The sequence below is a fragment of the Eutrigla gurnardus genome, assembly GCF_963514095.1.
Source record: "Eutrigla gurnardus genome assembly, chromosome: 18".
Taxonomy (NCBI): Eukaryota; Metazoa; Chordata; class Actinopteri; order Perciformes; family Triglidae; genus Eutrigla; species Eutrigla gurnardus.
In genome coordinates, this window is record NC_139929.1 from 1,637,985 (window position 1) to 1,664,260 (window position 26,276).

The 26,276-nt window shown below is 44.2% G+C and overlaps 1 protein-coding gene across 1 annotated transcript; it reads left to right on the plus strand.

Annotated features, from left to right (window-relative positions):
- Nucleotides 1-20,874: 20,874 nt before the first annotated feature.
- pi15a (peptidase inhibitor 15a) lies at nucleotides 20,875-25,601 on the plus strand. Its single transcript, XM_084033395.1, has 6 exons — nucleotides 20,875-20,953; nucleotides 21,051-21,364; nucleotides 22,042-22,160; nucleotides 23,089-23,221; nucleotides 23,300-23,415; nucleotides 24,419-25,601. Exons 2-6 carry the CDS (start codon nucleotides 21,089-21,091, stop codon nucleotides 24,552-24,554), a joined length of 780 nt encoding a protein of 259 aa, XP_083889521.1. The 5' UTR covers nucleotides 20,875-20,953; nucleotides 21,051-21,088; the 3' UTR covers nucleotides 24,555-25,601.
- The last annotated feature ends 675 nt before the right edge of the window (nucleotides 25,602-26,276 follow it).

Sequence of the window (26,276 nt, forward strand, 5' to 3'; positions counted from 1 at the left end):
TGGATCTGGCGTGGAAGTGTCTGGACTTGTATGTTGACAGCATCGCCAGAAGAATAATGGCGTCTTTGCCAAACTTTGAGTCACGGGCACCGGAACCAACACCAGAACCAAGCCCGGAACCAACACCAGAATCAACCCCGGGACCAACACCAGAATATGTCATCGCCGACAGCTGCAAGAAACAGGGGCTACCAGCAACTTACTTTCTGGATTGGTCAGTGGACATGCTGGTTTTGAAGCTCTACGTGAAAGCCAAAATAAGCTTTCCAAGCAAAGCCGCATATGCCATCACTGATCGCCTCCTTGAAGCAACGTTGCCCCGGGTGGAGGATGCCGGTTTGAAGCCCACCTTTAAAGCCTTGAGCAACATGGTCGAGGTGGTTCTCAAGAGCCTCTGTAAGAAGTTTGGCAGTGCTGAAATGCTGCTGAACTCCCTAGAAAAGGAGGATTCAGAGCTTGTGGACTACATTGCTTCCGCCATCGTAGATCACCTGACCAAGCCTCCAAAGAAGTTCAGGGACTTGCGCAAGTTCTGCTCGTCTGTGGGCAGAGCGCTGACGGGGCGTAGCAGACCGTCCCAGGGCTCTAAGGCCTAAGAAGGTTAGCGGTCTCATCCTAGAAACGGGTTTTCGCCGGGAGCTCCGGTTTTCCCACATTCAGTGGATCTTACGATTCACCAAATAAAAAAAAAACCTTAAATTTGGCGTTCAGCTTGAGGTCAGATTTAACCTTGGAGTTTAAGCTCCAATTCCAGTCCTGCACCGATCCACTCATCCACCGTCCTCTGGCCTTTGTGTTAATTTGTTAAATCCGCCAGCGGCGTGTCGCCCTGGTAACACGTCTTCACTACTCCACGACTCTAAGTCTTGCCTCTGATGCGCCTCTGTGACGACCTCCGTTGCCGTCTTAGAGGCGTAATATTCTGTTGCATCTTTGGGGTGGGCCAGGTCTTGAGCTCTCAGGACCACCTCAGAGGTCACCGGGGAGAGTGATGGTTTCATTTGAGTCCATCGGCTCTCCTAGAAAGGGGTTTTACTCCGGGTGCTCCGGTTTCCCCCCAAAAAAAAAAATTGTCAAAAGATAAAACCAAACCGATCATGGACCTTCGGCCTAGGGTGCTCTGGTACCACGTACACTTATGAGCATCCTTATGTTGGTTCATGGTGTTCGTTATGGACAGTCCATGACTAGCACAGAAATATAAGAACAAACGACCACTTGGATTTAGATCAGAGAAGCGTTCCTCCCTATCACGCTGCTCCAGGTATCTCTATCGTTGCCCACGTGCACGGTGAAGTCTCCGAGCAGAACTATGGAGTCCCCTACTGGAGCCCCATGCAGGACTAACATTCAGGGTCTCCAAGAAGGCAGAACACTCCAAACTGCAGTTTGGTGATACTGGGCTACTGCGACAAAACCTCCTTGCAGGAGTGAAACGATGCAGTACGTCGACGATTCACTTTTGTTTGCAGAAAGTGAACAGGCCTGCCAGGCTGACACAGTGGTCCTGCTAAAGTTTTTAGCAGCACAAGGCCACGAAGTCAGCCTCTCAAAACTGCAGTGGGTAAAACAGGAAGTAACCTTCCTAGGCCACATTATTTCCCATAATGTTAAAAAACTATCTGGAGGGGGGGTTTAGCTCAGGAGGTAGAGCGGGTTGGCTGGCAACCGCAAGATTGCTGGTTCGATCCCCGGCTCCTCCTAGCAGAGTGCCTGGTGTCCCTGAGCAAGACACCTCACCCTAATGTCTCCTGACGAGCTGGCTGTCACCCTGCGGGGTTGACTCCGCCGTCGGTGTGTGAATGTGTGAATGAATGGGTGAATGTCAGTCATTCCTGTAAAGCACTTTGGAGAAAAGCACTATATAAATGAGGCCATTTACCATTTTAGATAATAGGATCCAAGCCATCTTGAAGATGATGCTGAGATGGCACAGCCTCTGCAGAGCATGAAGCATGATCATGGACTTGGACTGATGGACACACCGACTTGGACAACCAATGGACATGCCAGCTTTGTTTAGCTTGTACAAACCCTGACTGCCGCCCCGACCTTGGGCTGACCCGACTCAGACCAGCATTTTACTCAGACTGTAAAAAGACAGAATGAATGTCATCCTCATGTACTTGCATCCATCCTCCTGGAGCAGAGAATGATTCACCTCACTCCAGCACGGATGATGCATCGACATCAGGTTTTGCTCTCACTCCCTAATGTCACTATAACCTGATGCATTGTACTTAATCCAGCAAGCCTTTTGTCTACAGCGGTTGATGGTGAACCACACGACTGCATGGCGGCAATCGTGGAAACCTGCTCACCACGATCCCATTAAGTTACCAATGCCTTTCTTCCCAAATAACACCTTCTCTCTCCTCCAAAGGGCAACCCGTGTTTGCAATGATGTTTGTTTCAGCACCTGGAGATGTCGACACATGGGAAACCATGCATCAAAAGCAGGGAAGCAGCTGACAGTTCCTAGTGAACACGGGGCTTCTCTAACCACTCACACAAAACGGAACCACTTTGGACAAAACGTTTTTTCCAAAGTGGTTAGTGTGCCTCAGACCGAATGTTGAGAGAAGACCAGGAATCCAGCCATCCTATGCTTGATGAATGCATTAACCTCTCCAACTCTCAAGTCTATCCACACACAGGTCAGAGCAGCCCTACAACCCCCCTGCAAGGAGGACCGTTGCATTCACTACAGCCTGGAGACTGGGTGGTGATAAAAGACTGCAGGAGACGTCGCTGGAGTCAGCTGGAAACCCTGCAGGTGGAGATACGGGTCAGACTTTGTCCTCCAATATTTATGCATTGATCATCTGGTACGTTCAGTAAGAAGTACTAAGGGAGCGGATTACTGATTTCTTGTGTCATATATTTCCTGCAGGACGTGGTGGAGACCAAACACGGAGCTCGAAGGATCTTTAACTGCTGGATGTGGAAATAATCTGGCTGTTGCTGTCATTTGCCACCACTCGATACGGAGATCCAGAGAGAGGGAACCGACCGGCAACCCGACGAGGACGAGGAAGACCCAGCAAGGACCACCCCTCGCTTTTACACAGGGTCCCTGTGAACCAGTCTGGCCCCCTCGCCTGAGACCACTTTGCCATGGGAGACCAGACCAGGAGCACAAGCCTCCAGACAGCCTCCCTCAGGGTCATAGACACACCAACCTCTCCACCACAGTAAGGTGATGCTTCCTGGAGAGGAAACAGCCAGACTTTTGGGCAGAAACTAAAATAACATATGAAATGATATGTGATTTTAAAAACTGTCAAAAAACAATTCTTGTGAAATAGATCAAATCCTTACTCCATAACTTAATTTGTATTGAGTATTTTCTTTTCTTTTACTTTTGTATTTGTATTTGTTCAGCATCTAATTTCAAGCGTCTTTGAGTACCTAAAACAGATAATGATATAAATTATGATTATTATTATTATCATCATATAAACTTGTGACTGGAAGCCTAGATTCCTTTTTTAATGTAAATTCCAACCTTCAAAATAAAATATATACACAATGTAAGGGTCATAGTACACGAAAAAAGTAGTATAATATATACAAACTATAACATACATACATACATGTGCATACATGGTACAATTCATAAATAATATCAGTGGCTGTCCACATTTAAAATTAGATAATCCTTAATGTGTCTGTGTAAATAGCCAACAACAGACGCATTATAATGACGTAGCTTAGGGAAGGTCGTCTTTTTCTAAATCCCGATGAGTTCGAGGTAAAGTCGTGAGGAAAAGACGCCACGTCGTCGTTTTTGTGACTTTTCAACCGCAACTCGAGTATATGTGGGGCTTTTAGGTGACAATAAAACCTCTGACTTTTATTGTGAAGGCGCACCTCAGACCCCGGACAGTGACGTCATTCTTGTTGTGCCAAGGTTCATACGGCTGACGGACGCCTCGCTGAAAGTTGCTCTCCACCTTTCAACCTTTATCTTATTATAAAAGCACTTGTCCGTCGTTGCTTCAAAGAAACATTCACATTTACAGAGACGCTTCAAAGCTGGAATATTCTCGTCGACGTGTCACAAATTCCACGTCTCCGTTACAAACCAACACGCCGGCCAGAAAAGAAGCTTTGTTTTTGGGGAGCGGAGCAATTTAATATATTTAATAAAGTCGTGGAAGACATTTCCAGCTCACAGTGAAGACCTGCTGCTGAAATAAGAAATAATAATTCATCACAATTACTGGAGTAATGTTGAATGGAAGTCATTGTTGCGAGCCTTGCTCAGCATTTCTACCCGAGGTCAAACGTGAGGTCACACGTGAGGTCAAACGTGAGGTCACTCCTCCACCAGCAGGATTAAACTGGTATTAATCAGACATCCCTGTAAAGGCGGAGAACATGCCGACTGTGGATCCTCTCTGACGACGTGAACAGGTGAAACTATAGCTGGAGAGCAGATTCTTTAGCGCTGGCTGGTTTTTGTGCGTCCTCGTCTGCCAAACACAATACTCACATAATGAGAAACGAAAGCCTCGCAGCCTGACGGCATTCACCAAGCAATGTGTGTGTGAGGCTGATTGGGTTTGGTGGCCTTGGCTAAGAGCCATACAAACATCACAGTAATGGATTATGTATGTCAGAATCATTATTACTATTATTATTATGCTCTCTTTCCTCCCCAGACTCACAACCACATGAAACTCTAAAAACACACATTATATCTTTATTTATCCTCTCCTTTCTCGTTTAGAAATGTTTGGTTTCTTTTGTTTTGTACCAAACTGTTAAAGTGTCACGTTTTATTATAATAATTATAATTAAAGTTATCATTATTTGTATCGTCTCTGTTAAATCACTACTGTTTGTTTTTGCTCTTGCACCAATAAAAAATAAAAATAAATAAATATCACAGGAAATATTGCAGAATTATTGTTGTTTTATTCATGTTTTCACATGCTGCCTTTTAAAATGACTGTTTTTGTGTTATTTATCTATTTTTATACACTCTGTGGACGGCAAACGAAGACTTTCAGGGAATCACGTTTCTTTACTGTGCATGTGACAGTAAACCCAAAGCTCTTTTTTACTGTCTTATCGTGGAGACGCTCCTGACATACGCCCTAAAAAGACACGCTGTTGTGGAAAGAACAAACTGATAAATAACATTTCTGCTCGCCAAGAACAAATGAAACATAAATCAGTTGAAATAACAAAAAACCATAACTGCATCCCTCCGAGCATGTTGGCTTTCTGCATGTCGAGCAAAAGTGGCAGAAATAAGTGGAATGGAAGAAACGGCATGGGTTTGTGTGATGCCGAAAGGTCGCTGGTTAGAGAGAGAGGAGGCAAACAGCCCGCTGATGCTCACTCGACCAGAAACTCAACGGGATCCATGCACACAGCGTTTGTTTATTAAATGCCAATTTCAATTCTTTTGAATTTAAAACATAGAAAATGCTGCCTCAACTAAAAATAAAATGGCCCGTTTAAAGTTTCTTGTTTGGCTGCTCGGCTCAGCAATCATTCCTGGAGCCTGTAATACACGAGGCGGCCTGTAGGGGGAGAGAGAGCAGGCGCCAAAGCCTCTCTGCCTGCAGAAGTTCATGTGTGTTCATGTTGTCTGCCAGTAGATCCCTCCTGCAACGCTGAGCCGTCGACTTAAACAGCATCACATCCTCGTTTGTGATGGAAAAATGCAAGTTAAACTCATTTCAGCTTTCTGCTGAGAAAACCAGCTTCAAATCTCCCAGAAGGAAACATGCTGGAAGGAGAGGGTGGCAGGTCACATGACTTTTACTAGTGAAAGAATACAGTAGTGGTGAGATATGGATTGGAAACTGGAAACTGTAGTTTCTCCAAGTTGACTCTGGCAGTTGAAGTGGGAACCGACAGCAGGTTAAAACGTTAAACGTTACAGTTTGACATCTCACGGAAATCAGCTGTCGGTGAAACGAATCAGCCACGCGTTCACGCAACGAAGCAACGAATCACGCGTTCATCCGGTTTATCGCCGTGACAACGGAGGTGAGAAGTGGGAGGGGGCTCTGTCTAACAAACAACCAATGAAGTGCAAATGCAGCGTTTCTCAGAAAAGGAGAGTAAGATCAGCTGAACTTTAACGACGGTGGAAACTGAGATGATATTTAAAGAATTTAATGCTCTGGAATGTCTGTATTTAATAAGCAGCTGTTCAACGTGAATGGAAGGGGAGACATTTATGTATATCGGCTTTCAACGGAACACACATTTGAGCTTACATAATGCTGCGATGCAATGTTCAGAATGTGTGGCCGTATATTCACCACAAAGGGAAATATTCTGTAATATACACTCGTCTTGGAACGGAGGAGGAGGAGGAGATGGAAGATGAAGACGACAAGAAAGTGTTAGAAATAAGGGATGATTTAGAGTGAATATATAAATATCTTAATATTATAACGACTCTCGTTCTCCTGACCTGAAGATAAACAGCACTTTCATATGAAAGATTATTTCCATAAATCAAAATGAAGCCACAGGCAGACAGACAGGCAGACAGACAGGCAGACAGACAGGGGAGGAGTCCACTGTCGTGCCACTTCTCCTCCACAACTCAGGCTTTAAAGTTCAGTCATGCAGATTCGGTTTCTGACCACTGGTGGTTCCAGTCCTGCACCCCCCCTCCAGGACCAGGACCAGGACCAGGACCAGGACCAGGACCAGACTAACCCAGCGTGTCCCGAAGCTCACCTACGCTGCAGCAGCGACGAGCCAAAGCAAAAATAGACTCATCACCCACCAACGGCCTCTGGAGTTCTGGAAATCTGCATCTTATTGAAGACTTGAAATCCAGAAACACTGCAGGAGGGATTGTACATCAGTCCCCCCCCCCCCCCCCCCCCCCCCCCCAAAAAAAAACATGTGGGCAACCATCATGTTTGATTTTTGGGTTGGATGAGAGTTTGATTTCCATTCGAGCACAACGGCTTAGTGGCAGATTGTTTCTGTACAAATATAAAACCACCTGCTTTCACTTTCCCTTCAGGAAGCGTTGGCAGCGCTGCTGGCGAGGTCACCGGGGTCACGCTGCATGAAACAGGCCACCAAAAATGACTGGAGGAATTATGGCTTTCCATGGAAAGTTTGTGGCTGAATGGTTGTAATGAAGGCTGTGTAATTGACCGAACACATTCCCCTCACGATAAATCCCACGACGGGAATGCTTTCTTGTTTTTTGGATTACAAATATCAGAAATGAGAACCATCATATGTGACTAAGTTTTTATTTTTATAAAGATTTATTTCATGGGATTAAACAGAGAATTATTTTAAACCTTTCAAAGTTTCTTTCCTCAGACGGCGTATTACATCAGGGCCACTGTAGGGGGCGATATTCAGACAAAATATGTTTATTACAATAACAACCTCATCTATGCTAGCTAACGTCCCATGAATGTGCATTTATGTTTCTAATGAATCATCCCAACGTGTGACATCACCTCGTTAAGGTCCTTAGTGTGATGACGTTGATGCTTTTTGTTGCTTTTATTGATATGATCTTATGGGTGTTTATTGATCGGGGTGGTTTGGCTAAGATGCTAGTGGTAGCTTTCACTCGTTGTCATAGCAACTGCAAACATCGTCTGTTAGCAGGAACTTGTTTATATCTGCGATATTTATTTATATGTATTTATTTCTTCTAGAGACATTAAATCTAAATTATGATAAGGTAAAAAACAATAACATGATTATTTATTTTAGCCAGTGTGTTTCTCTACTGAACAACAAAGGAAAAATAAATTGTCAACCTGTTTTTTGTTACATTTAGAGCTCCATGGAACGTAATTTACTTTAAAGAGTGGAAATAGTGAGAGGAGAGGCAACACTCAGCTCTCACCTGTGTGAGATTCTCATCCGTCATAATTATTAATAACAAAAATCATTCATAAATGTGTTATTTCTCACACCTGCACAGTCGTCTGTTCCACAGAGCCAGCATCGTGTTTTAGCCAACACACTTCCCCCACGGCCTTCTTAACAATCTCTCCCTCGCCGTACATACGTGTGCACGTGCATGCATGCACGTTTTACTACGACTGCGTCATCTCCCTCGTGGCTCTTTGACAAACAGCCTGGGCAGACAAAAAAAACAGCCACAGTTGAGTTGGATAAACCAGACGCTGCAGTTAATAACATTCTCTCTATCAGCTTTCAAAAATATTATTCTGATGGGAAAATAATGCTGCTGCATGCTGGGAAAACGAGCTGAGGTGAGCACTGCTCCACACCTGATGTCCATCCTTTAGTTTCTAGAAACACAAATAACAAGAGAGAACACCTTCCATCCACTAATATTCCTCACATGGAGGTAAAACCATTTCCAGGTATATTTCCAGGTATATTTCATGTTTAAATGTGCAGCCGGGCGACGCGAGGGGAGGAAGAAGGGAATGTTGTCCGGGAGGCCTAATAGTATGTTCTTTGAGCGTGTTTTACGTCACTACCACCCACTGCTTCTCCTCCACATCTGGTTGGCTTCCAGGAATGCGTTTCCTGAGCCTGCTCTTGATGACATGGGTCACCTCAGCGACCGCTGCACATGCTGGAGAGACGGGCCGATGGAAACCGCTCTCAGGGCTGCTTCATGATAAAAACACTGGGAGTGATGACGAGAGAATTTCATTTACAGAATCTGCTTATTCACTTTTTTGTCCAACAGCCAGATGAGAAGATGGAGACTCACATCTGTCTGTTAAATAAAAGGACTTTAAGGAGTTTAAGTTAAATGAACAAAACAAAATTAGCCTATTTCTGTCCAAAAGGTAAGAAATATCCACCTACAGCTGGATTTTCTGTTGAAACAATGACACAGCAATAATGGAATCTGGATTCACGTCTTCCTCTCATGCAGTGATGTGACAGAAAGTAGTCCCTGGATTGAAGCAGGTTTTTCCGTTAACGAGAGCGGTGGAAGAAGACCAGCTCCTCTTCTGCTGGCAGGACTTTGGCTGACTTTGCTTTCTTTTGGCTTCACCACTGTTTTTTTTCTTCGCTCCATACGATGAATATGTTACACCCGAAACAAAATGACTAAAAAGTGCCAGAACGAGTCGGACGCCAACACCATGAAGGCTGGAAATCCCCAATTTGGTGTACTTTGAATGAAATCCAAACGTGCCATTAAACATGCAGGTTTATCTGTGAACGCTGCTGGCCGGAGAGCCGACGTAAAGCAGAGAGATGTTTGTTGAATAATCGGCTTCACACCCGGCGGTGTGAAAGGCCCCCTCTGTGTCCAGCTGGAGGGGATTTCAGGCAGATCTGGAGCTCAAAGTCTTCCAGCCTGCAGCCTGTGGATTCCCACTCAGACGCCACTCGGACGCAGCTGAACGCTAAACTGATATTTATGTACAGTCGGTGTTCACATACTGTGGTGTCTGCACCTTCCAAGAGATGGCACCACATAGGGCCATCCACTCATTACTAAGCTTTTACAATTACACACACATTTATTATCTGTATCATCTAATTGCACTTATTTCAAATACTCAGGCTCTCTGCAAGCAATAAAATGGTTGACCAAATATCCAAATTCATTATTTTTTTACTTTGTTTCCTCTCGTGCCAGTTTGGGAATCTAAATTTTAATCTCCATTATAAGGTCAAATAGTGGTTTGGTTTAGCATCAAATATGATATATCCAAAAAATATTCCCATTCATCTCAGCTAACCGTATGGACGTAAAGTCATGTGACATTAAGCAAACATAACTATTCCTTTCACCCAGAAGAGACGTAAACCTGCAGCCTCTTCAGCTCTCACCTGGAATAGAAATCCGACCCGGCCGGCGGCGAGCTGCCCGGCGGCGAGCCGTCACCACGAAGGTGACTCACAGCGCTTTAAGGAAAGCCGTTGAAAAAGAAAAAAAATTATAGTTTTTGCCAACTGAACTCATTGACAAACTTTAAGAGGAGGTAATATTACATAATTTGTTGAGCATCTGCGTCCTCACATCTGGATCTGTGTACTAAATAAGACCACCTTTCTGCCGGCGAGTCCTGCAGCCAAACATGAGCGCGGGAACGTGACTCTGAAAAGGTCACCAGGGCTGGGACCTGGGCTGGGACCAGGGCTGGGACCTGGGCTGGGACCAGGGCTGGGACCTGGGCTGGGACCTGGGCTGGGACCAGGGCTGGGACCAGGGCTGGGACCTGGGCTGGGACCTGGGCTGGGCCCCGGGACCAAGCCTTGGACCACTCCTTCCTCCTCCAATCATGGCAGCTGTTGTGCTTCCTGACATGTGAATGGACAGCACCTGTTTTTCTTATTGATTGGCTTGTTTATCCATATTATATTATGCACACATTGTTGGGGCTGGATTTTAAAGGGGAAGTTCACAGACTGTTATTGGCACAAAGAGGAAGTGTAACTGGGTGAGAAGTCACCTGATAGCGTGGACTCAACTACCCTTCAAACACACCCTGTATTGCACATTTAAAGGAATGACTTTCACAGAAGCCATAAAGCTTTAAAAGAGAGGAAAAAGCAGAAATTGTCTGTCTTATATGTATAACACCTGGTACCGTTTTAAATTATGCATTTGAGTCTGCATCACTCATGAAGCTGACAATGAAATATCGGAAAGTACTTTTTTGCCCAAACAGAACCCGTTAAAGACAAGCTGTGGCACGAGGCTAAATAATCCCAACGCATACTCGTCACTGGTCACTGGTTTTACTGGGATTGAAACCTGAAATTGTGGGTTGATGACGCCTGTTTCCACCACAGACGGCGTCCATCTGGAATCACTCTGCTACCGTCCGGGGACGGAGCTCTGTGGGTCAAAGGGCAGAGGAAGGTTTGTCATTACAACGGTGCTGAGAAATACCTCGGCGGGACGCCGCTACTCCGCCGAAAACCGCCGTCCGTCCAATAATAACACTGGACGTAGAGGAGGAGGAGGGTGTAACGCAAGCTGATGGGAACGGCTGCCGTTGTGAATAAAACAACATGACCTCAGTTTACAAAAATAAAAAAGGGAGACGTGTTTTTTTTTTTTAAATAATGATAAATGTGCTTTAAACTTGAGTGCGAAACTAGACAAATGTGTTATATTCTTGCTGTGCTGCTATGTGAAGGAATAAAATGCTAATTAGCATTAGCATCACAGTCCAAAGTGGGCTTTATGGGCCGACAGCAGTGACACAAGCTGCCCAAGGAGACAGGAAAAGAAACGTTAGCACCCGATTAAAGCAGTGCATCGACCCCGTCGACCCCAAAACCTCAAATAATACTACATTTTATTTGTTGGCCCTTTCAGGACACCTTACAAAACATTAATTAAACATAAAATAAAAGCAACACAACAAATGTGACCGTAGTAAAAGATAAATCAAATAAGTAAAATTAAGTTAAACCATTTAAGTCAAATATAATATGTACGTTTAGCTCGAAGCTAGAAGTGGATGGACAAACACAGGACTTTCACCCAGGAGACCTCCGTTCGTGTCCCGTGTGAACTTCCTGTGAAGACGGACGTTTATTTTGAAAAGACACTAACGACACTGACATAAAAACTGACACTTGAAGTTACGCTGAGTCATTACGCTGAGTCATTACGCTGAGTCATTACGCTGAGTCATTACGCTGAGTCATGGTTGAAGTAGACCGGCTGAAGTCCGCTACCTTAATATAAAGAGTAAATCAACTTGTGACAGCTGGGAGTTTATTCCAAAGAAAACCAGCACAGCTGCCTCAAGACTTTCTTCTACTTCTGGGTCTAATCCGAAGGAACTTGACAGGATGAGTGTTTGTCATGTTTAGCACAATAATATCACGTCATATTTATCATTAAATAAGCTCATTAGACTGTACATTTGAGTGTTAGGTGGAAGGGAAGTCGTTTTCTTACATAAATAATGTACGACAAAAACACACAAATGTAAATGACTAGAAAAGCGTGCGTGTCTGTTGTCGGGCGTCGCCGCGGCGACGTCATCATCGTCTTGATGAACTGTTGTGGATATTTAGCCTGGAAGGAAATGAAAGCACCGTTTCCACATCTGTCAACCGCATCACCATAACTTTCTTCTTCTTCTTCTTCGTTTTTTTTGTAATTTTTGGACAAATATCAGTTTATAAAATGACAGATCGTTTGATTTAGTACAAAGAAAAAAAAATGAGTGTGGCTTTGAAATTGCTGCCGTTTTACATATCTAGTTAAATCCTAGATTTTGATGCTCATCGGATTGACAGCTGTAGGTTAATACATTCACATCGCTGTTCCAAGGACCAGAAAGCAAAGTATCTGCAGTTTAGATCCACTCATGAATTCAACTCTCTGAGATGATGCTCATTTGGTTTAAGGCGCTAAAAACCGGACAATAAGTCCTCGCACTGATAGTAAAACACATGCAGCTTCATGGGAACGCGGCGGCGGCGTCCCTTAATGAGTCTCTGCAGCACTTTGATATTCAGGAAACAGGGACAGGAAATATGCGTCGGCTCAGGGATACCGACGGACAAACCCGAGCAGGAATCCAGCAGCTGCTGGGATTTGTTTTGGCCCGGGGCTGACCAATCCAGAGCCCGGCAAGACCCAGACAAATTTCCTGGTTTGATAACAAGCAATTTCTGTCACAACAAGCAGCACAAGCTTTGGGGAGATTGACTATGAATGCTACAAGAAATGTTTCAGACGGGCAAATAAAAGGACAAGTGCACCCTTTAATGGACCATTTCCAGCAACTTCATCAAGATATTTACGTGTAAACTTTGTAACGTGACATCAGAATTAAATAATACTAATATATTTTAAAGGCACTTTTCTTGGCACTCAAGAACACAGTACAAAACATTTACAATCAAAGAAATAAAAACAAGATAAAAAAATACACAAATGACCTTAAAGGAGCTGTAATTACTATTTCTATATTAAAAAAGGATCTATTGACTGTGTGATGTGAAAGGAGAATTATCACCTTGCAGCATCTATCAAATTATCATCAATTCTGCTAATATTCAACTATAGTAGTTAACTCAAGACTTTCACCCAGGAGACAGGTGTTCGAGTCTCGTGTGAAACCTACAGCACATTTATGCTGCATCACATGATTTACACACCAGACAACAACAATGTGAGAATCTGAGCCGTCATCGCACATCGGAGACTTTTGAAAAAAAGGGGGCGGTCGCTTTCAGAATCAACCTCGGCAGCCGATTGCATGAAGCATCCGTCAATCAAACTCTTACAGAAAAGAGCCAAAAACATCTTTTCCCGCCTAGAAAAGCCTTCAGTGCCGATTCAACGTGATCATGTGACATTGAGATAATCCAGCTGCTGTGGAAGGAAGTGCAGACACTCAACTCCAAGTGCAAATAAGCAGCTGTTTCCCAACTAGCTCACTAGATGAGTTTGGGGGATACATGAAGGTATTTCATGGTAGTACGGTACAAACGTCTCTACGAGAGAAACAGTATGAACATAAAGGCTAAATTGCAGGATTTATTCACAAAATATTACCTGGAATAAACCAAATATCACACACTGAGATATTATTGCTTTAAAAATGACTGAAAGCTAGAATCTGGGACTTTCCTTTAAAAACAGTACAGAAAGGTTCAAAGTCTTGCCAAGTACATCAAAGCAGTGAAAGCTCCTCAGGTCAGGTACGGGGCGAAACTCTAGCAGGCGTTTTCAGTTCAACAACAACGCCGTCGACCCTTGGATGGTCCTCCCGGTAACCTGGCTCCGTTCTCTAACTGGACGTTCACTACTACATATGAAGCAATGTGTCGTCTACAAACTCACGTGCATTCACCTGCAGGCCGAACGTCAGCCAATCAAATGTGTGGAATCGTTGGCAGGGACGCTGCTAGTTGTAGAGGAAGAGTCAAAACACGCTCTGATGCAAAAACCCGTCACAACAGTCTCGTAGCAGCTGCATGTTTACGCACTGAGGGTCGAAGGTTAAGAGAAACAAAAGAGAAAGTTTACTATGTGGGGAAGATTAAAAAGGATAGAGTTACAAAAACAGTCCTCGTGTGATGTAAGATGTTACAGGAAAGTTTGACGGAGCTGATTACGTGCTACTCTAGTCCACGTTCATGTAAACAGCAGACAAATATGACAAATGAAAGGAAAAAAACATCATCATCGTTCTCATAGAAGTACACACTTTCAACACGCTCTGCTTTGTTTGTTAAACCGTTGGACTAGATGGAAGAAAATTAATGTATAAATAAACCAGAATTTATTTTCCGTCAATTCCAAACACTGTCTGAAATGTTGGTAAACCTCCTGCACAAGTTAGTTTTCACTTTATAGTTATTTTAAGTTACAAACAGATCCATTATGACACATAATCAGTTTCACATGTATACTCGTTATTTAGTTTTGGGAGTTTTCTTATAGTGCATTTACATTTAGGTCACTTTCCTACATTTAGCCTTTAGTTTGTTTAAGTGGTTGAACTTTGACTTACCTGTTGCTTCTGGAGGGAAATCTTGTCAGGAAGGAGCAAAAGATGGCCGCCTAAAGCAGAGATCTTAAATCCAGGAAGTGGCCAGTCGGAGTGTACCAAGTGCCCACCACATCATGGGGGGGTTGAGATTTATAGTTGTTCATTTCTACAGAAAGTTTCTTGCTTTTTGATTCATTATTAAAATATACTTAGAGACTAATTGTCCTGTTATTTTATTAGTTGTTAAGATGTTTGTGTTTTAAGGTAAAAATATTGTTCAGTTGATTCAGACTCCAGACCAGCAGGGGGCAGTAATGCGCTCGGAAGCTGTTTTGGTGATTTAAAGCCTCTTTTCCCCACTAGTACACCAAATGTGTATTAATCCGCCATAGAAAATAGTGCCCTACAAAAAAAAAGAAGTTTTCTCGTGTTTGACTAATCATACAGAGCCAAAAGATGTTTTAGGGAATTATTTAGACTTTTTGAAAATTAAATTGTGTGATTTTGGGGGCTTTGGAGGTCTCCGTAGCAACCACTGATTCACGGCTCTCCAACATGAGAGACAGTCAAGTAGATAGAAGGACAAATCTGTGAGTGGACTGATTGTTTTTCCTGATCTCATACAGGTCTAAAAAACATCTCACAGGTGCTACATGGATATAAGGCCCGGGTTCCTCTGTCATGGTGCAATCAAACTGCAGGGGGGTCGCGACCTCTCAGTATTTGCTCCATAAAACCTGCTTTGTTTGCATTGAACCAGAAGAACCAAGCCGTAAATTCTTACGAGGGATGCCACCTGCCGCAGCGGGTCGAAGGGGGGCGGGCAGTGCAAAACATCTGAGGTCACCTTGTTTGGACCAAAGCAGTCTGAGAGAGAGGGGGGGATCCAGTATCCTGTCCACTGCATCATCCACCCCAGATGCCCAGTATTCGGGAAATATTCACTAAGTACGAGACACTTTCGGGAAAAAACCTAGAAACCACACAAAGATGACGGAGACGGGAGGGCAAAGGGCAGACTCTCAGAGACTTTCCTTCGTCCTCGCTTGAAATCCATCACTTCCATGGACAGGGCAAAAGAAAAAAACCTTGAAGCTTTCCCCCCCGATAAGCCGGATCCAACAAAAACACTGATGTCATCATGAAGGCGGCCCCGGGCGAGAGCCTGCTAGCGACAGATTGATGATTATTGCTCCGACGTCATTGACCCAAACTCCAGCGAGATAAACATACTAGAGTCTGATTCTGAGACATCTTAAGTTCCTTTTATGATCATATTACTCCCTCGAATCAAACGTGGATTCTAGCTCACGGCCTCCTGAACTCTCCTTGGACTCCGAGGCTCGGTTCCCAGATTTACGTCATCTGTCAAGGCCAAAAATCAGGAGAGCGAACAACAACTACGGAAGAATTATAGAAAAAAAAAAACACATTTTGTTTTCCAGGTCTAACTGTTTGTGGCCTCATCTGCTCCTGAGCTGAAACAGATTAGCACGCCGGACTGTATATTGGAAGATACACATGATTTCCATCACTCTGCATAATATTTTGAAACATGGACCTGGATAACATTCGGCATGTCCTTACATCACACTCAAACACAATCAAGGATGGTAAATTCCCCTCCTTCTGGAACAATAGCGTCTCGGATCATGAAAGGATCGACCGTGAGCGTAACAATGGTGTCACCTGTGTCATTGTACCTCCTTGCATGGGGTTTCTTTCTGGCAGGTTGCGGCTCCAACAGCCTCTAATAGGATCAAGGAAAACATAATCCAACGTAACAATTTGCATATTCTCTAACGATGAATGGTACGGTTCACCAGACGGCGCCGCTGCACTCTGGATGCAAAAACTCAAGACTGGTCGCGGCCCTCACCAGCGACACAAGAAAAAGCTTTTAGCATATGCCAAGCGAGCCAGGATCAAGGCTTAAACCACCCACATAGGGATCGGGACCCAGGCTTTCTTTCACTTTGTGATAAAGATCACTTCTTCAGGGGTGAAAACTTCAGTGGAATCACAAAGTCCTGGGCACAATTTAGAGTATTGCAAAAACAGACATTGGTAGATCAAGTGGAAGGTGTACGTATAAACCTTCGTCATCTAGACGCGTGCATTAGAATTACAAAGGGGTGTCTCAACCTCAGCATAGTTGAGTGCATATGATGGTCTGCCAGGGACAGGAGTCCCGGGCCCTGCCCTGCCCAAGACAGTCCCAAGCCACAGGGCCTGTCTGCCAGGCCTCAGATCACTGCTCATCTGCTGTCTAGACTGGCTGCAGGCGTACCCGGCCGCAGCCTGATCCAGACCGCCAGCATCTCACCATCTCTGCTGGGTCCGACCGACCAAGGTCACCACGAAATCCACCTTCATCAGAGGATCTATCTATCTATCTATCTATCTATCTATCTATCTATCTATCTATCTATCTATCTATCTATCTATCTATCTATCTATCTATCTATCTATCTATCTATCTATCTATCTATCTATCTATCTATCTATCCATCCATCTATCCATCCATCTACATATCTAAACCATTAGGAAGTATTTGTGTATAAGTTGTGTTTGTGGTGACTTTACAATGAGCCGTTTTTATCTACATATAGATTTTTCTACTTGCTTGGCACACAGGAGAAGTTTCATTTGGTGGCAATGTGCACCTTCACCACTAGATGCCACCAAACCCTTCATTCTGTCTGCTGTAAAACCAACGCTTGTCATTGTTGACACGTATGTGTGGTTAGAACAAACAACTCAGATGGTTGTTTTCCAAGCTCCTGCTTCATTTAGTGTATTTTTTTTTCTTTGCAGGAAAGTAAATCAGTGCATTTCCCAAAATGTGAAATAATAACAGGAATCTGTATTGTTGCACATAATCTCCTGTCATACAGTTAAAGGTGTAGCTCACAGTTTCCAGAAGACTCTGCATGGGTTGTTTTGGTTTTGGCAGGTCCCTCCTGAGTCCCAGGTGATATTTTTTGTTACCTGCCGTCATGAAGATACATCATAAAAAACGCCTCGCTTCTAACTTTAGCTTTTTCATGTTTGCCTGTCTCTCTCTCTCCCAGCTGACATCTGAACCCTGGAGAAATGTCTGTGTGCGACCACAGCCCCCGTCTCTCTGCCGGCTTACAAGGCCTGAGCATCAAAGATGGTTGTAAATGTCTTATAGATGGGTGAGAATATCTGGGGGGGCAACAGGAATGTAACATGTCAAAAATAGATACACAAGCTGAGTGACTTATTCCCGACGGGGGAAAAAAGCTCTCCCTTCGAGGTGTCCCTCAGGGTTTTTAATGGTGTTTTGGGTGTTTAATTGTGTGTTATTAAGATTGTTTGAAGCACTTTACAGGCCGTTACATAAAGCCAACGGTGCAACAACTTCTTTTACCTTTTAATCATCTTCTTCTGGGGATTATCCACTTTTGTTTTGCAGATTCTGTCTATCTTCTCTCTGGTCTTCCTTCCCGTGACCAAAGTTGAGGACAAAGTCACCTTAGATCCGGCCAAACAAGCAGCCAGACTCGTATCTAGACAACAGGAGGGGGGAAGCATCCCGGCCTGGAGCGGATTCTCCTCGCTCATGTTTGTGGAGGTGGCTGCTCGGTAAATACCACACAATGTGGCTGTGGGATTATATTGGGTCATCGTACAGCAACGAGCCCTGGAGTTACAGTACCAGCTGGCATGGCGGGGCCTATGAAATGTTTTTTATTTTACCAGCACCTTCTGGGTTGTATATACAGTCCAAACACAGCAGGAATTTCATTTTGAATTAAATTGAAGCTCAGCGAGGGCACTTTGATCAGAAGTCGGGGCTATTTATTGACTTAATTAGCGTGCTTGTTACTCTTCGGACACGGAGGGAGTAATAATCCACTGCTGAACTCAACCACGGGGACACGGGGTTGAAGCGTTCTCACCGTCAACCAGCCTTTTCGGGCCCCGCCGTAAGCTAGCAGACTGTGTGAAACATACAGTATTTGCTATGTAGCTGCATATTCTAGCTGATACAATGTTTAACAGCTGTGTGTGGAAGAAAGCAGCCTGGACAGTTTGAAGTTAGAGACTGGGCTTCTCACCAATGTAAACCAACTCTTGAAATGTCACTTTTTTTTTTTTTTTTTGCCCCCTCTGGCCAACAAAAACCCAAACTCATGACATAACAACTTCCCAGCCGCCCCGATGCAATGGCCTTTCCAAAAGCCCCGATACATAGTAAGACTTTATTTTCGTAGTATTCGCTTCTATCAAACTTCATATTTGCATTACTTGGCACGGCTGAATACGGGAAATATGATCTGTTTTCTAGCCGGGAGTTAGATTATCAAACCCTGAGCAAGAAAGCAAATATATCACGAGCTGCTCCTTTGAATCAAATTCATGTCAGAGAATAAAACCCACCCTAAGCTTACTATCTCATCTTCCCATTCATCCACTGATGATTGACTGATTTGTTGGGAGATTAAGTCCCTTATTGAACTGTCCAGGTTGCTATGCTATTAGCTTTATATGCACAAATGCACACTATAGTGGTTCATTGGCTACTTTTGGCTTCAGTGCATATTGATGCATAACTAACGCTTGTTGACTGTCTATTGTCTCTGATTCCTCCTCTCTCTCTGTACTGGCATGGACGCCGGGCTTCGAGAGGCCCTCCGTAGAGGGGGAAGCATGGACCGGGGGGAAACTTGGAGCAATATATTGTAGGTAAACAAATGCTCTCTCTGAAAAAGAATGCCTTTCCAAAACAGAAACCCGAAGGGCCCCTCGTAGCAATGTGCCCCCCAAATAATGCCCTAATTAACTCCCATAATGTGATAATAATGCGTGGACCTCTTCTGGAAGTCACTGGGTTCACTGAGGCAAACAAGCAGCAGCTCTGAAGACGGAGGGAATATCATCTGGAGGCCCGGAGGAGACGGCACGTGAGGAAAACAGAGTGAGGGAGGGAGGGAGGAGGGAGGAGGAGGGAGGAGGAGGATACAGTAGATACAGTATCCTATTAAATCCTGCTTCTCCACACTGAAACTACTCCCTTGTTTAGTCTGGATAAGAAGCCTGCAGCAACATAAATGTGAAGATAGTGTGAGATGCTGTGAAACAGGTGTACGTTAAGCTTAATCTGATAATATGGCCGACGCCGATACGGCCGTAAGCCTGCAGGGATGAGGATCTCATCGCCGTGACGACGAGCAGAGTCTTTGGCTGGCGTTGGAGCGGCGCTGGCTGCAGAGACGCCCTCCCTATTGATTCCAGATGAGAGGATGAGTCGAAAATACTGAGCAGATGTGATGATGCATCGTCATAACAGAAGGAGGGGAAAAAGAAAACAAAGTCACGTCATGTGTCAGAATATATCTCAGGAATTAAACGTTGGTAGTTTGATTGGAAGCTTGAAAATAGAATAAAAAGCATGTTTGTTTTCTGAGAATGTAGAATTCAGAGTTCAGGCATTGGGAGTGATGGTGAGTTTTGAAGTGAGCCAGAACCTCCTCTTCTCCTGCTATAAATAATACCTTTACACATTTGAATTCAAGCATCAATAGGACACTGTGTAAGCGTCCTGGCATTCAAAGCAGAGCTCTGGATCAGCCTCCAGAGCCAAGTATTCAACTAATCTCGTGGTGATTTATCGGACGACTTTCCATCCCGGGCTAAAAGGAAGATGCAGCGGTGGAGAGTAGGAGCCGAAAACGTGTTGGATGGAGTGAAACGGAGGAGAAAATCTCCGCCATGCTCCAGCTCCTGAGTGATATATCCCCCTTCACCGGCTCCAGCACCTGAAAAGTCCATCACTTCCAAGAAGGCTTTTTGGGAAAGCACCAATTTGCCGGCAACAAGAGAAGGAGGAGGGGAAAGAGTGAACTTCTCCTGCGTCACGTTTCTTTAATTTCTTCACCAGCTGAGGCTTTTTCCTCCCTCCTCCTCCTCCTCCTCCTCCTCCTTCTTCTTCTTCTTCTTCTTGGCTCCACATCTGACCTGACAAAGCACACAGCTGGAGCCACGCACCGAACAAGTGTAATCTTTATCGGAGAATACGTGGATCCAGCTCTTTGTATGGATGACCTCATCGGTCACATGGAAATGCAAATGTGACATTAAGTCAATTCATACTGAGGGTTCATAAAATAACATAAAAAACACAAGTTACATCCACATAATCAACACAAGTCAGACCAACATCATTAACAGTCTAATATGATCAGCTGTTCCACATCCTGCAGCAACAGATCAGATTGAGGTTCTGCCAGGAATCTGGGGTTTTGGGAAAAGCCCCAAACAGATGTTTCAGGTGACAAAGGAGGGGGGGTGGGGGGCTGCTGCGTCTATACCTCCAAACAGGCGCACTTCCTGCACCGTCCGCTGCCACAGCCTATATAAAGCCCCTAAAAGTCCGCTCCTGAAGCACTCACACAGTCTGCAAAGCAGCAAAAAAGACTCTCCCTCTCCCGCTCTCCCTCTCATCCATTAGCAGGGCTTTAGAGGTGACACCGCCTTGGCAACGCAGACACACAAGGTACCGCTGCAGGAGGAGGCAGGAGCGGCTCTCTCATTGTAAAGTAGGCTGTTTTTGCGCGCAAAGACAAAAAGTTAAAGTTTCCTTTCCTTCTCAGATCTCTCCACGAAGAAACGCGGGATATTCACCCTCAACATGACACCTCAGCTGTTGCTTGTGGACTTCATACTTGTGTGCATATCCTGCGGGGCAAGTGCGTTGGCAACGGCGGTCCCCGGCGTCTCCGCGTCCGCCAACCTCAGCCAGCCCGGGGGCGCAGCGCGCAGCTCCGGGACGGACACCGCGGATCTGTCGCTCCCCAAAGCCAGGAGGAAGCGTTACATCAGCCAGAACGACATGCTGGCCATCCTCGACTACCACAACAAAGTGAGAGGGAAGGTGTTCCCGCCGGCGTCCAACATGGAATACATGGTGAGAGATTCATTTGTGTGCATGACATCATTCCTGCAGCCGTGCGTCATATCTGGAGCTTTTCCTGCAATGTGCATGTTCATCTAGCTCTATATGACCATGCGTGTTGTCATGGTGATGGGAGAATCTGAGAGCGAGGCTTGGGAGCAAAGTGACAGATGTGGAGGAGATTTCTTGGCACCTTCAGCTGTTGAGCAGATTGCTGTGTGGGAGACCACCATGGTAGTGACTTCCAGAGGAAGAGGGGTCATGTGTGGTAAAGAGAGAGAGAGAGAGAGAGAGAGAGAGAGAGAGAGAGAGAGAGAGCTGCTAGTGTTTGTGGTCCAAAATATCCGGAATCAGACCTTTAATTTCACCAAATGTTCAACATTAAGTGGTTTGATGCTGGTTTGAACCCGAACGGTTTGTTTCCAGCCAAACGTAACAACTTAGCCGATATGTGACCATTAAAAAATAAATCAAACTGGCAGCATCTCCATCCTCTAACGTCTCCTTGATGAGACTCGGAGGAAGTCTCTTCCCAACTAATTCTTAAGTTCTTAAAACCCGTTTTCCTCCTCTGGGCCACTTCACTTTCCCCACTTCCTCCGCTGGTTTGATGGATGCCACCTGTGCTATGGTCATGTGACGGTATGTGTGCTATGGTCATGTGACGTGTCCCCGCCGTGTCCCTGCAGGTGTGGGACGACGCCCTGGCGAAGACGGCCGAGGACTGGGCTCACGCCTGCATGTGGGAGCACGGGCCGCCTCACCTCCTCCGCTTCCTGGGTCAGAACCTCTCCGTCAGGACGGGACGGTGAGTGACCTTTGACCCCCCCCTCCCCCGACATCTGCTGCTCCCCCCTCTCTCTCTCTCTCTCTCTCTCTCTCTTTATTGACATTTGAATGTGTTGCCAAAGCACAATTACATATAATGCATTAAAAATAAAATAAAAATAAATAATAATAATATTACGAATAATAAAAAATAACAAATTCAAATAATAATAATAGAATAACATAGATAATTAAAAATATATATACTAAAAATGTCTGTAAAATCTCTCTCAGCAGTCATGGTCGTTGCCTTGCTGCCCCCTCCTCTTCCTCCTCCTCCTCCTCCTCCTGCTCCTCCTCCTCCTCCTCCTCTGCCCCTGTTGCACTGTGACCCGGTGACTGCCTGAGGAATGCTCCTGTGACCCTTCACATAAACAGAGCTTGTGTTTTCAGCCATGACCCCTGAGGAAACAAAAGGCACATCCCCTTCAGAGGGTCTAGACTTTCCATGTTGGAAACACGGGGCCACCTTCACGTCTTTAACCTTTGTGTTGGAGGAACGAGACTTTTCCATGCGAGAGTCCTGTAGTGAGGTTGTTTCCATGTAACTGACTTGTTAATAATGTAGAATACGTAGGAAGTTGTTCATCTTTCTGTTAATTGGAATTCACTGAAAGTTACGCAAAAATCAATTCTAAGCCTTGTTTGTTTAAACATGGGGATTCAGTTTCGTAGTATTGCTGGAGGCTCTGGATCATCTTCAAAAAGCCCTCGTTAATACGCTGAAACCTGTTTGTCAAACCATAAATGTGGGTTTGATGGTGCAGACAGTGTGTATTGTTTGATTTTTATTGTTACTGTGGTTCAGAAGAACAGTGATGTTTCATGGTCAGATGTGAAACCCAGGTTGCTGGTTAGAATCTCAGATCCGAGTCCAATCAATCATCTGGGCTCCTCCATGTCTGCAGCTACCGCTCCATCCTCCAGCTGGTGAAGCCGTGGTACGACGAGGTCAAAGACTACTCCTTCCCGTACCCCCGCGACTGCAACCCCCGCTGCCCTCTCAGATGCTACGGGCCCATGTGCACCCACTACACACAGGTACCCAGACCCCTCCCTCGGCCTTCAGTACAACACCGTGGAGTGATCAATAGCACTGATCGGCTGTCTCTGTTGCAGATGGTGTGGGCCACGTCCAACAAAGTGGGCTGTGCCGTTCACACGTGCCACAACATGAACGTGTGGGGCTCCGTGTGGAAACGGGCCACCTACCTCGTCTGCAACTACTCCCCCAAGTAAGTATGTGGTCTCCAGGCGTACAGGGGAACCCTTTGAGAGCTCGTTAAGCAGCCTTTAATCCGGCTCTGTGAAATGCCACCCGCGTCGCCGCCGCCGGGAGGGACTGAGATCACCTCGATACAAACCTGTGAAGCGGCACCGAACAGTCAAACTGGACTCGTGACTCACTTGTGACCCGGGTTCTTTAATCCCAACGGGTTGAGACAGCCATGACCTATTTCAGAGAGTCTGGCTATGTCTGCTCTGAGGTCAGAGGTCGCTGGACACGAATACCGTAAATCCTCTAATATTGGCCTGTATTCCATTAGCAGCCGGGTCTCTAACTCGCTGTCGGCGGACGTAAATAAATAAAGGCCTGGGCCTATATTAGAGGATTTACGGTAACTCGTAAATAAATAAAGGCCCGGGCCTATATTAGAGGATTTACGGTAACTCGTAAATAAATAAAGGCCTGGGCCTATATTAGAGGATTTACGGTAACTGGATGCTGCTATAACAGCAGCTGGAGTCTGGATGATTTGACCTTCTTTCCATTTACACATTTATAATATGATATTATACAGATAATTATACAGACCTATAGATGCTGACAAACCTATCTAATATATCTATCTATCTAAAGGGTCACATAGTAGCTGTTCTGGATCTTTCGATCACGTCACATGATCTTCATCAGCATGTACTGTAGTTCTCAGTCCGAATATTTGAAAAGCAGCAGTAAAAGTACAGGGTTCTCTCTCTGCACTGTTTTTTTTTTCTACAGTGGCCCTAATTCGCCGTCATATTGGGATTCACAAATCAAATAAAGTAATAATGAAATGTAATAACTCTACAATTAAGAGCATACATTGTAAAAGTAAAGGTTAAGGATTGTTATAAATACTTTAGTGAGAGAGTGCAAAATGTAAACAGAAAGAAGATGATGTGATATGAGTGAGAGCTGCTAAATGGACACTAATATGAGCCTATAATGTAAATATGAATAACTGTGTGTCCTAGGGGGAACTGGATCGGCGAGGCCCCCTACAAGGTGGGGGTTCCCTGCTCCGCCTGCCCCCCCAGCTACGGAGGCTCCTGCAGCAACAACATGTGCTTCCCGGCTCTCAAGACGAACTACCTGCACTGGTTCAAATAAAACTTTATTTCAACCACGTCACAAAGAACAAAGGATTTGCACAAACGTCGTGGATCACACTATTTTGTATATATGGGCGTATTTAAAAAGACACAAACATACATTTTTTTAAAAAAGGCAGCAGACGATTTTTTTGTACATAAAGTGTAAATTAATGTTGATATAATTTATGTGTGGAGGGGGTCCTTGAAGGCAGCGCGTGCTGTTTAACGGTGATTAAGGGCGTGAGGGGGATCCGAGCTGCTCACGGCGGTGCTGTGGACTTCACACCTTCACGTTGTGTGCTCGGCCTTCACGGGAATGTGGCGAGGTCGGGATGAAAGCGTCTGACCTCCAGGGTGGAAACCTGTGGAAACTCCACACTCCACTCCATCTGTGTCCTGGCAACAATCTGTTGACAAAAGTGCACTTACTAGAAAGTACAAGTATACGAGATGAGGAATATACGGATAAAGGCTTGAAATATCAACATTTACATGCATTTGCAGTTTTTATCTGCACTGATGTTTCATATTTCCTAGAATATTCCTTTAAAAGTTGCCCACATATCTGTTTATGTAATCCTATTTGTACACAGTGTATTGGTATATTATATTTCAATATATTGCTTCAAATCGGTTGTTTATATTTGGTTATGATCACTGATGTAGTTTTTTTTAGGCACTCAAGTGCACCTTAATCTTTTCTAAAAGTTTCCAAAATACGCGTTTTGTTCTTTTCTTTTTTGTACATGTAGATAATCATCATACCGTGACTATCCTAAAACAAGTATAAGTTATTCATTTTTATATGGGGAAAATATTTAATTGATATTCATTTTGTATTTGTTTTGCAAAACGATTGTAAATATATAAAGGATAAAAAAAAGAACGTGGTTCATTTGCATGTCAGCTTTTTATACATTGAAGGACTTTAAAGTAAATCTGAGATCTAGTGGGAAATAATGCATCACAAAATAGGAACGTTTTCCGCACTGACTGTATTTAATATGCAATGAGCTGCGCTTTTTTCATGTTGTGTGGTTTGTTTTTGTAATAAAATGGTTTATTTTGATCGTTTCTTATTTTATTTTAAGATATATTCCACAAGTTTGCAGGAGTTTGGATTAAGTTCTGATTTTTCACCATCAAACCACGCCCTTCCTCTGGTCTGATATTGATTAAAAGTTCTGCCTAGAGGTGTAACGATTCATTCGATTAATCGATGAATCGATTGTCAGTCCTATAGATTCTACTAAATCCATCTGCTACAATAAATAAATAAAATGAATCGTTTTGGCTTCACCAATAATCGATATTAATGCATTTAATCGGATGAATCGTGATTCTTACTTATGATTAATGTTTTAATACGTTTAAGACACTCTCTCCCCTGCCAGCATGGAGTCTACTGAAAATGTTAAAAATAACTGAGCAATGTTTAATTACATTTTAGTATTCAGCATAAAATATTATGCAGGACTACTTTTTTCTAGAATAAATATGTTATTTTTCACCTTTCAGAAGAATACAGATAGTCTCACTCGCATTATTGCATGTTTATTTAATGGATATAGAATTTTGGTTACAAGTTACTGAATCGAATCGAATTGAATCGTTACAACAACAAAAAATCGTCCTTGAATCGAATCGCCAACTACTGTATCGTTAATCGAAACGAATCGCTGTGAAGCCGAAGATTCACACCCCTAGTTCTGCCCAAACTACCAATCAGGCTCATTCC

What these genes read in the sequence shown, in the direction of transcription:
- pi15a (XM_084033395.1), top strand. Translation starts at nt 21,089, where the DNA reads ATGACACCTCAGCTGTTGCTTGTGGACTTCATACTTGTGTGCATATCC. An exon ending in TGTGCACCCACTACACACAG is followed by an intron (nt 23,222 to 23,299) that starts GTACCCAGACCC and finishes TCTCTGTTGCAG; the next exon opens with ATGGTGTGGGCCACGTCCAA. An exon ending in GTCTGCAACTACTCCCCCAA is followed by an intron (nt 23,416 to 24,418) that starts GTAAGTATGTGG and finishes TGTGTGTCCTAG; the next exon opens with GGGGAACTGGATCGGCGAGG.